The 12,367-nt window shown below is 37.6% G+C and overlaps 1 protein-coding gene across 17 annotated transcripts in view; it reads left to right on the plus strand.

The window, feature by feature from the left end:
- Positions 1-1,541, plus strand: part of UBE2D3 (ubiquitin conjugating enzyme E2 D3) — a 71,413-nt gene extending 69,872 nt beyond the window's left edge. For 14 of the 17 annotated variants that reach the window (XM_017958908.3, XM_003899027.5, XM_009207273.4 and 11 more), the window contains one exon: positions 33-1,531. In XM_017958908.3, the coding sequence (XP_017814397.1) occupies positions 33-78 (46 nt within the window). In that variant the 3' untranslated portion in view covers positions 79-1,531. Of the gene's footprint in view, positions 1-32 lie in introns of all 17 variants that reach the window. The other 3 variants (XM_017958907.3, XM_009207275.4, XM_021938676.2) reach the window with 1 other exon arrangement.
- The last annotated feature ends 10,826 nt before the right edge of the window (positions 1,542-12,367 follow it).

Genomic DNA, 12,367 nt, shown 5'->3' on the forward strand with positions numbered 1-12,367 from the left:
TTAACTTTTAAAAATAACATCTTTATTTACAGGTACAACAGAATATCTCGGGAATGGACTCAGAAGTATGCCATGTGATGCTACCTTAAAGTCAGAATAACCTGCATTATAGCTGGAATAAACTTTAAATTACTGTTCCTTTTTTGATTTTCTTATCCGGCTGCTCCCCTGTCAGACCTCATCTTTTTTAATTTTATTTTTTGTTTACCTCCCTCCATTCATTCACATGCTCATCTGAGAAGACTTAAGTTCTTCCAGCTTTGGACAATAACTGCTTTTAGAAACTGTAAAGTAGTTACAAGAGAACAGTTGCCCAAGACTCAGAATTAAAAAAAAAAAAAATGGAGCATGTGTATTATGTGGCCAATGTCTTCACTCTAACTTGGTTATGAGACTAAAACCATTCCTCACTGCTCTAACATGCTGAAGAAATCATCTGAGGGGGAGGGAGATGGATGCTCAGTTGTCACATCAAAGGATACAGCATTATTCTAGCAGCATCCATTCTTGTTTAAGCCTTCCACTGTTAGAGATTTGAGGTTACATGATATACTTTATGCTCATAACTGATGTGGCTGGAGAATTGGTATTGAATTTATAGCATCAGCAGAACAGAAAATGTGATGTATTTTATGCATGTCAATAAAGGAATGACCTGTTCTTGTTCTACAGAGAATGGAAATTGGAAGTCAAACACCCTTTGTATTCCAAAATAGGGTCTCAAACATTTTGTAATTTTCATTTAAATTGTTAGGAGGCTTGGAGCTATTAGTTAATCTATCTTCCAATACACTGTTTAATATAGCACTGAATAAATGATGCAAGTTGTCAATGGATGAGTGATCAACTAATAGCTCTGCTAGTAATTGATTTATTTTTCTTCAATAAAGTTGCATAAACCAATGAGTTAGCTGCCTGGATTAATCAGTATGGGAAACAATCTTTTGTAAATGCAAAGCTGTTTTTTGTATATACTGTTGGGATTTGCTTCATTGTTTGACATCAAATGATGATGTAAAGTTCGAAAGAGTGGATATTTTGCCATGTTCAGTTAAAGTGCACAGTCTGTTACAGGTTGACACATTGCTTGACCTGATTTATGCAGAATTAATAAGCTATTTGGATAGTGTAGCTTTAATGTGCTGCACATGATACTGGCAGCCCTAGAGTTCATAGATGGACTTCTGGGACCCAGCAGTTTTGAAATGTGTTTATGGAGTTTAAGAAATTTATTTTCCAGGTGCAGCCCCTGTCTAACTGAAATTTCTCTTCACCTTGTACACTTGACAGCTGAAAAAAAAAAAAAAACATAACATGGGAGTAATAATGGGTCAAAATTTGCAAAATAAAGTACTGTTTTGGTGTGGGAGTTGTCATGAGGCTGTGTTGAAGTGACTTATCTATGTGGGATATTGAGTATCCATTGAAATGGATTTGTTCAGCCATTTACATTAATGAGCATTTAAATGCAACAGATATCATTTCAGGTGACTTAACATGAATGAATAAAAGTCAATGCTATTGGATTGTTTTTTGTTTGACAAGTGCTATCTGTGCCACTAATTTAACTTCTGTAGTAACAAGGGCATTACCATTCTTCACCTTTCCTAATTCTGATCCCATAGTTTTACATGTTTCCTGGTTATTTTGATTTTGTCCACTGCTTTATTTCTTAAAGTTCTAGCACATCTGTGACTCCTCCACTTCCACATTTTTGCACTGCTTACACTTATGTGCAATCTTATTCCTTGTCTGCACACAGATGTGGAAAGCTAGAAATAAATGTTAAAACTTACTTTTTATAAACATTTTAATATGTAGTTTGGACATGATTTATTGACTTGAGGTTCTTCTCTAAACTGGAAGTGAAATGCATGCCTTCTGAAGATGTTCTGGCTTTGTTAATTCTGTAATCATTTCATTGGGAAAAAAACCAGCTACGCAGTTTTTCCAATGAGTGAATTTTTTCATTTTGTCTTTTGCTTAAAATGGCTCCTTCAGGGTAGATGTCATACTGCATAACTTTTTTGGATTCAAATTATGAATGAGAAATATTAGTTACATTCTGCTCCGCAAGGTAAGAAAAACTGCTCTTTGGCTCTGTTTTCAAAATTACTTCTGAGATGCATATACTCTCAAAATAACAGCTTTAGTAGGCATATCACTTCTTGAAAGCCAAACATGAGTGTAAAACACTTTTATGGAACACAGTGGATCCCTAATTGGCTTTCAGATTGACCTTTATAGCCTTAGACAACCCTTAGGTATTTACAGAGATGACTTCTTTGATTGTCGTAACAATTAGTGGATGTGTCCAGTTCTCTGTATCTTTGACTTGATGCTTTATACATCATTTCATTTGTTGCTTCTAAGGGAATAAGCCATAGAGGCTTCTCCAGGTTTAAAAGAACAGTAAAGTACCTGGAAAACCAACATTTTTGAATGTATGGATACTGGACATGAAATCATGTACAATGAAATCTTCAAAAGAATCTAAGAATTTGCCCTTTCCCCCACTCCACCCAATAATTTGACATTACTAGTGCCATGTATAGGACCCAACTGAGTATTAGAATCATTTTTGACTATGTCTTTGTATTTCCTAGATCTTTTAATGCGTAAACTCTTAAGAATTAAGGTCCAGTTGGCCTGTTAATGGTAAATTTACATTTTAAGTGACAATTTGTTTTTCCTGGGCGAGTTTGCAATGTGATAATCAGATTTTTTAAAGCTGATTAATTTGCTTTCTTGTGTGGGTGTACTCACATTTTAAAGTATGAACCACAGTTAACTAGTGGTCTCAGGGGTAGTGAAACACTCACTTTTTTTTGGGTTTTTTTTTTTTTTTTTTTTGGTTTTTTTTTTTTTTTGAAATGGCTTAGTTGAAGTATACTTAAAGGGACTGATCATGCTGTGTTAGTGATTTGGGTGGGGAGGGGGGGTAACTCAAATTAGCCATGTTTTGTGTTGGCATAACAAAACTGTTAATGATTGTTGATTACACTTTTAAGTGAATTTGTCTTTTATGAGGAACCCAGTGCAAGTCACTAAATATTGTCTAATAGTGACATGTGCATAAGACTTGTAATAGCTAAAGTTAATTGAGCTTAAAGGAATTGTTACCATTAAAGTCTGTGTTTAAAGACACTTTGGTCTTACTTGGTAATTCCAGCTAACATGAAATCCACACTTGAGCTTAATGTTGCGTGTGAGCTCGATTTTGAATTTTATACAGTTTATGAAGAAATTAAGGTGGTGATTCTCAAAATGTCTCTTGAGATAACAATCTCAGCATCATTTGGGAAATTCTTTGTAATGTAAGTTATCAGGCCCCACCCCAGTCCTGAATCAAACTGTGGCGGGGAGCCCAGTCACCTATATTAAAACACCCTCCAGGTGATTCTGATGAATGGTGAAGATTCAGAACCATTTTCAGAAGTCTGTTCATAGCATTCCCTTGTAACAGACTACAACCAGTAATCCTTTGACTCTACAGCTATTTTTTTATAGCTGTTTTTGGCTATAGAGAATGTGTTTAAGTATTACATTTCTGATAACTGATAATTTCCTAGTACTTTGAATTGTAATACAGTACATTGATTTCCACATTTACACTTGGAATATTAAAATACATTAACATCTTAAAATTGGCTAATTTGAGTAACCATACAGGCATAGAATTCAGCCAATCATCAAGTATTTAAAAGTAATCAGGTGCAAAGATTTACCTAAGTATTGTGTTAGCTAGCTGAACAAATCTGAACCCAGATCCCATTATGTGGCCTGACACTAAGCAATTTTTCCAAGTGGAAATGATGCCATGTTAAGGGTGTTTGCAGTGTTTGACAAATATTAAATGTTCCCAAAGGTGGCTATTAAGATTTCTCGTGCTGTCCCATTGTAATGGAAAAATAAACAAAAGGTATTTGGAAGTGGCTTCAAAATATGACAGTGCCCCCTCCAAGAAAAAAAAAACTGGAGGAACCATCTTAACAAAAAGACTTAAATATATTGAAGTTGGCTGAATGTCTTAAGTCCCTAGAAATTATTACTCTGTTGCATTATTTTGTGCTACCTTATAACTACTTGCTCATTTCTGGCCTCAGGTTTGAAAAATTTTATATGATTCAGGTATACAAGATGTTTCTGACAATTGTTCTTTTACTTGGGATGCTTCAGTTAAAATCCCACTGTCAATATCTAGCTCTTCCCAAACTGTATGCTATTTATAAATGAGATTTTTTAAGAGCCCTCTTTTTTGTATTGTAAAAAATGTTTTTATGAAATTTACATTTTTGCGTACTACTGTCTGATCATCTGTAGAACTTGATTTCTCATTTACCATATCAAGTTTGTAGTCAAGGCTGAACAATGAACTTTCATGCCATACTGGCTTAGGAGCCCAGTTAACCACTGTCATTTACTAACCTTCCAGCTATTTCTCCTGAGCTCCCATATAACTTCTATTCATCCACATGACAGTCTAAAGGGCATCTTTTAAAATGTCTAAAACTAGCCATATGTCTACAAAGACATAAACATACACATATACTATTACCCCATGCTCAGTAAATATCAACATTGAATTGCACTGGCCTAAAACCTAGGCACCAACTTTGACTTCTCACATTCCACCTTCAATCAGACTTAGCAGCAGCCTTTAGAATCTGCCCATTTACCATGCTCACTGTTAGCACCATGATCTAAAGCTGTATCATTTCTTATTTGGATTATTGCAATAGCCTCCTGAGTGATCTCCCGCCTTGCAGCAATCTGTCCCCCACACTCAACCCCTTTAAACCATATCAGATGTCATGGCTTTTCTCCAAACCTAATGGTTTCCCATCTCATTTGGAGTAAAAACACAAAGTATTAAAAGTAATGTACAAGGTTGTAGATAACTTTCTTGCCCACTCTTGCCTCAGCTTAATCCCCAATTCCTTGCTTCCCTTACCACCATTCCAACTCCCTCAGCTCAGTTACGTGGGCCTGCTGAGACTTGCAAATATGTGTGAAGATGTTTACTCTTCCTCTTACCTTTGCCTAGGATGATCTTACCCCACATACCATACAGCTTCCTTTTCCCTAACTAGGTCTCTTGAAATACCTTATCAGAGTAGTATTTCTTGACCATTCTATATAATAACGCCAACGCAGCATCACCTCTATAGAGTACATCATGACATATTCAGTATTATGTATCTTACAGGTAATAATTGCCTCACCGTCAGGCCCACCCCAGTTCTATGAGGGCAGATTTTTCTCTCATCAATTACTAGATGACTACTTGGCATATTTTAGGTGGTCAGATATTTAACACACAAATGACTGAGCCAAATGGTAGTCTGTCAAAGGTACACATACTTGCCATTTGTATTCTTGGGGAAAATGTTTAATTTGCTTGCTTCATTTCTAACTCCAAACGAACAAAGAAAACTAATATACTATTAAAAAGTTATTGATCAGACCTTCTTTATTCTCTATTGTAAGTAAAATAATGCAATTCAGATTCTGTCAGCCTGGATGATTACCCTGATCAATCCTGTGAAAAATCAACCAGTTGCTAGGGGAAAACCTTTTTTTTTTTCCAGTGTGTCAGTGTTCTATCAAGAAAGGAAGGCGTACTCTCAGACCAGAACCAAACTGAAGCCAAGAACCCAGAGGAAAACAGAACATACCCAGAACCAGCTTGCATTTTGAATGAAGTAACCCAAGTGAACTTTTTTCACTTTTTTTTTTTTTTTCTTCGAGACAGGGTCTTGCCCTGTCACCCAGGCTGGAGTGCAGTGGCACATCCCTCGACCTCCTGGACTCAAGCAATCCTCTCACCTCAGCCTCCTGAGTAGTTGGGGCTACTCACCATGTTACCCAGGCTGGTCTTGAACTCCTGGGCTTAAGCAGTCCATTTGCTGCGGCCTCCCAAAGTGCTGGGGTTACAGGTGTGAACCACCGTGCCCAGCTGACCTTTAATTTTCATGACTCTGGCAAAGCCCAGAATGCACCCAAAAGTGGTGTCAAATAGGAGAAACCCATTACTAGTACAACTAGGACTCTACCTATCTTGAAAGTTGGTGCTCTGTGGCAGGAGAATATTGCGAGAATTTGTAATAACAGTTTGGGCTTTGTAAAGATTTGCAGCCTTAGGTGGTTCCAGAAAATTCAAGCAAGGGATTTAATTTTTAGAGTGATTCCAAATTAGAAGAACAGCCAGCTACTGGCAGAAGCAAACACTGTAGGAATTCTGTAGTAGCTCACATTTTAAAACCAGCAAGAAAAAGTACAAGGTAATGTAGCACCATGAGTTGCCAACCAATTTGCAAGAATCAAAACAAAAACTTTCTAGTTTTTAAAATAGTCAAATTGGAAAGGAAGAAGACTGTATTAATAAGTGACATCTTGTATATGGAAAATCCTACATAATTCATAAAAACCACTTAGAGCTAATAGAATTAGGCAAATTTACAGGACACAAGATTGGCACACAGAAGTCAGTTGTATTTCTTTAAATATTGTTTGTAAGCAATCCATAAATTAAGAAAACTCCATGTGCAATATCAAAAAGAATAGGGGCCCAGCGCGGTGGCTCACACCTATAATCCCAGCAGTTTGGGAGGTCGAGGTGCACACATCACTTGAGATCAGCTGTTTGAGACCATCCTTGCCAACTTGGTGAAACCCCATCTCTGCTAAAAATACAAAAAAAAAAAAAAAAAAAGCTGGATGTGGTGACATGCACTGCGGTTGCAGTGAGTCGAGATAATGACACTGCACTCCAGCCTGGGTGACGGAGTGACACAAAAAAAGAAAAAGAATAAATGTAATCAAGGAAGTGCAAAAACATGTACACTGAGAACTATCAAACTTCTGAAAGAGAAGTCCTGAATAAATGAAAAGACATCCTGTATTCATGAATTTGAAGATTTAATAACGCTGAAATGACTGATTCTCACAGCAATCTACACATTCAGTGCAACTCCTATCAAAATTCCAATGACTGTTTTACAGAAATGATAGATTTAAGAATTCATACGGAATTGCAAAGGACTGCAAAGAGCTAAACAATCTAAAAAGAATGAAATTAAGGAACTCATACTTCCTTATTTCAAAAGTTAATACAAAGCTACAGTAATCAAAATAGCATACACAGGAACACATAGACTCATGGAATAGAATTGAGGGTCCAGAAATAAGCCCGTACACTTACGGTCAGTTGATGTTTGGCAAAGATGACAAGACCATTCAATGGGAAAGAATAGTCTTTTAAACAATATGGTGTGGAGACAACCAGGTGTCTACATGCAAAATGATGAATTTGGACCCCTACCTCACATCCTATACAAAAATTAAAATGGATCAAAGTCACAAAGGTAAGAGCTAAAACCATAAAACTTAGAAGAAAATGAGTGTATCTTTGTGTTCTTAGATTTGGCAATACTTAGAGATGACACCAAAAGCACAACCAACCAAAGAAAAAAAAAGAGAAATTGGACTTCATTAAGATTATAAACTTGGGTGTGTCAAAAGACGTTATAAAAATGAGCCTGGGTGCAGTGACTCAAGCCTGTAATCCTAGCACTTTGGGAGGCCAAGACAGGCAGATCACGAGGTCAGGAGATTGAGACCATCCTGGCTAACACGGTGAAACCCCGTCTCTACTAAAAAATACAAAAAACTAGCTGGGTGAGGTGGCGGGTGCCTGTAGTCCCAGCTACTCGGGAGGCTGAGGCAGGAGAATGGCATAAACCCGGCAGGCGTAGCTTGCAGTGAGCTGAGATCGGGCCACTGCACTCCAGCCTGGGCAACAGAGCAAGACTCCATCTCAAAAAAAAAAAAAAAAAAAGGATAACCTACAGAATGGACAAAAATTTTCAAATAATCTATCTGATTAGGCTCTAGTATTCAGAATATATAAAGAATTCTTAAAACTCAACAAGAAGACAACGACCCTATTTAAAAACAGGCAAAAGATTTAAACATTTTCCCAAAGAAGATATACAAATGGTCAGTAAGTATATGAAAAGATGTTCAACATACTAGAGAAATGCAAATCCAAACCACAATGATGTATCACTTTACCCCATAGAATAGCTATAAAATTTTAAAATAGAAAATGTGTTGGTGAGGATTTTGTGAAACTGGAACCCTTGCACGTTGCTGGTGGGAATGTAAGATGGTGCAGCTTCTGTGGAAAGCAGTTTGGCAGTTCCCCAAAACGTTGAACATATACAATTACTATATGACTCAGCAATTTCATTCCTAGTTATATACCCAAAACAACTGAAAATAGGTATTCAAACAAATACTTGTAAATGAATGTTCATAGCAGCACTCACTATTCACAGTAGCCAAAAGATAGAAACAATGAATGAATAAACAAATTGTGGTATTTCCATACAATGGTATATTATTCAGCCACATGAAAGATTGTAGTATTGATGCATGCTGTAATGTGGATGGACCTTAAAAACATTTTGCTAAAAGAAGCAAAACATAAAAGGTTACATATTGTATAATTTCGTTTATATGAATATCCAGAATAGTTCTATAGAGACAGAAAGCAGATTCAGCTACTAGGAAGATAAGGAAATGGGGAGTGACTGCTTGATGGGTATGTAGTCTCTTGTGGGTGATGAAAATGTCTTGGAACTAGAGGTTATTATGGCTGTATAACATTGTGAACACAAGAAATTACACTGAATTGTGCATTTTAAAATAGTTAATGATATGTGAATTTCACCTTAAAAATAATGAGCTGCAAAAGATAGTAATAACCACACTTACGTAATACTTTTAAGTGTCAAGCACTTCTCTAAATTCTTCAGACACACATGCTCAAATTTTTTTTTTTTTTAATTTTTTTTTTTTTTTTTTTTTTTTTGAGACGGAGTCTCGCTCTGCCGCCCAGGCTGGAGTGCAGTGGCCGGATCTCAGCTCACTGCAAGCTCCGCCTCCCGGGTTCACGCCATTCTCCTGCCTCAGCCTCCACGAGTAGCTGGGACTACAGGCGCCCGCCACCGCGCCCGGCTAGTTTTTTGTATATTTTAGTAGAGACGGGGTTTCACCGTGTTAGCCAGGATGGTCTCGATCTCCTGACCTCGTGATCCGCCCGTCTCGGCCTCCCAAAGTGCTGGGATTACAGGCTTGAGCCACCGCGCCCGGCCTTTTTTTTAATTTTTTGAGATGGAGTTTCCCTGTTGTTGCCCAGGCTGGAGTGCAATGGTATGATTGCGGCTCACTGCAACCTCTGCCTCCCAAGTTCAAGCGATTCTCCTGCCTCAGCCTCCCAAGTAGCTGGGATTACAGGTGCTTGCCACCACACCTGGCTAATTTTTTTATATTTTTAGTAGAAATGGGGTTTCACCATGTTAGCCAGGCTGCTCTCGAACTCCTGACCTCAGGTGATATGTCCCCCTCGGCCTCCCAAAGTGCTGGGATTACAGGTGTTAGCCACTGCACCCGGCCAATTCTTTACATATATTAACTCTTAATTCTCATAGCAAACTTGTATACTTACCATTTAAATGCTTATATTATTATTTCTATTTTATAGATGAGGCAACTGAGGAAAAGAGGTTATGATTTGCCCAAAGTTACTTATCTAATGGTAGGGGTTGGAATTTAAATCTAGATAATCAGATTCCAGAACTTTACCTCTCTATCATTGTGGGAGAAATAAAATAAGTTTAAAATATGAATGAAAAGCAAGAGGCTATTAAAATGATCAATCAGATTTGAAAAATAACCAAAAGCAGTGCTTCCAGAATTTAGAAAACAGAAGGATAGGTTTAATAGCCTAGTTGACACAGCTAAATAAAGAATTAGAGGAGCAAAATATATGAAAAAATCATTCTGAATGTAGCATGAAGATGAAAGTAACAGCTTAAGAAGCATGGAAAAATAACTTGGTCTAACACATGGCTAATTGGAGCTTGAATTCAATTTACTGCTTCCAGGCTCCAAATGCACCTTTCAGTAAAGTAGTTCCTCATTATCCTCGGGAGATACGTTCCAAGACCCCTAGTAGATAATTGAAACTACAGATAGTACTAAACCCACTATACACTATGTTTTTTCCTATATATATATATGATAAAGTTTATAAGTTAGCCACAGAGATTAATAATAAGTAATAATAAAATACAACAATTATAACTATACTGTAATAAGATATGAATGTGAACTCTCAATACATCTTATTGTACTGTACTAACCCTTCTTGTGATTATATGAGATAAAATGCCTAAATGAAGTGAATGACGTAGGCATTATGACATAAATGAATACTTCCAGAAATAAACAATTCATGTTTGAAATTGCACTGTGTTCTCAGTAACATGATGAAATCTCATGCCATCCCAATCCTTCCTGCTCAAATTTCTGTTAGTCACTTAGTAGCCATCTTGGTAATCACATGGACTGTCACAGTATTATAGTGCTGTGTTCAAATAACTCTTTTTTTACTTAATAATGTTCCCAAAGCACAAGAGTAGAGATGTAATATTTTCAGACCATGGTGAATCATGGGTAAGAAAAACTGCAGAAAATGAAACCATAGATAAAGGGATACTACAGATGGTGTTTGACTTAGAATGGTTCAACTTACAATTTTTTGACTTCATGGTGATGCAAAATAATGCGCATTCAGTAAAAGCTGTACTTTGAGTACGCATACAATTTTTGTGTTTTTTACTTTTTCTTTTTTTTCTTTTTTGAGACACTCTGTCACCCAGACTGGAGTGCAGTGGTGCGATCATGGCTCACTGCAGACTTGACCTCCCGGGCTCAAGCAGTCTTCCCACCTCACCCTCCCGAGTAGCCAGGACCACAAGCACATGCACTGCACCCAACTAATTTTTGTTTTTATATTTTTTGTAGAGACAGGGTCTCCCAATGTTGCCCAGGCTGGTCTTGAACTCCTGGGCTCAAACAAGTCTCCTGCCTCAGTCTCCAAAAGTGCTGGGATTACAGGTGTGAGCCACAGCACCCGGCCCTTTTTCCATTTTCAATGTAGTCGATAAATTACATGAGGCAGTCAACACTTTAAAATGGCCTACAGTAATTATAAAATAATCTAAAACAAGTCTAATGTAAGTGTTCAGAGCGCACTAAAAGTAGGTTAGGCTAAGCTCTGATGTTTGGTAAGTTAAGTGTATTAAATGCATTTTTGACTTATGATATTTTGTATTTACAGTGAGTTCATTGGAATGTAACCCCATCATAAGTCAAGGACCATCTGTTACTGTGTATCTTCTGTGATAGGCAACTGAATTTTTTTTAAGAATCCCTCCTTTAACGTGGGCACGATGTTAAGCTTTCTCAGTAAAGGGCATTAGAGGAATACCACAGAGGAAGAGGTTCTCCTGCTATTCCTGTTACGGGCTGAGGGTTGGCTAGTGTGGGTATGAAGACAACCAGTAAATATCCACAGGCCCAAAACACAATCAGTCTGTGACCTTGCAACTTTGACCTGCTGATAACATTTTTGCACCCCTCTTGACAAGGCAACCAAAGCTCTTGCATGGCCTGCACTTGACTGCTTGTGGCCTGGAGACTCACACATCTGAAGTCACTCTTTTTACCAGCGTCTGCACAACCTGTGCATAGCTCACCTGTGGCCCAGTGGTCTACACAGATCTACCACTCCCTCTGTAACTTCCTGTGCAGCCTAAATGCTCTGGATGCATTCCACCCCATGAGTGGTAGATTATTTAATAATATTATTTCAGTGTTGGTTAATTAGATTTGATTATTCTTCTATGAATATGTAATATGTTGATATTAGGGGAATCTGGTCGGCGTGTATGGAGGAAATTTCTGTACTAATTTTGTGGATGCTTCTATAAGTCCAAAATTATCTCAAAATAAAAAGCCTTTTATTTTTATAAACACGAAAAAGTAGAAAAGGTGCATAATTTACAAATTAGAAGAGAAGAAATAAATGAACAAAGGAGAAAGAAAGGCAAATGAGAGAGACCCAGAGATGGCAGGACAAATAGAAGGCACAATATGGTAGGTAAAATTCCAAATTGTATAAGTAATTATTCAAAAAGTAATTGGGGCCGGGTGTGGTGGCTCACGCCTGTAATCCCAGCACTTTGGAAGTCTGAGACTGGAGGATTGCTTAAGCCCAGGAGTTTGAGACAAGCCTGGGCAACATAGAGAAACTCCATCTCTACAAAAAATACAGAAATATTAGCCAGACTTGGTGGCATGCACCTGTGGTCCCAGCTACTTGGGCTGAAGTGGGAGGATCACCTGAACCTGGGGAGATTGAGGCTGCAGTCAGTCATGATTGCACTTCTGCACTCCAGCCTGGGTGACAGAGTGAGACGCTGCCAATAAATAAATACACAAACAAGCAAGCAAT

The sequence above is a fragment of the Papio anubis genome, chromosome 3 (genome assembly GCF_008728515.1).
Source record: "Papio anubis isolate 15944 chromosome 3, Panubis1.0, whole genome shotgun sequence".
Lineage (NCBI taxonomy): Eukaryota > Metazoa > Chordata > Mammalia > Primates > Cercopithecidae > Papio > Papio anubis.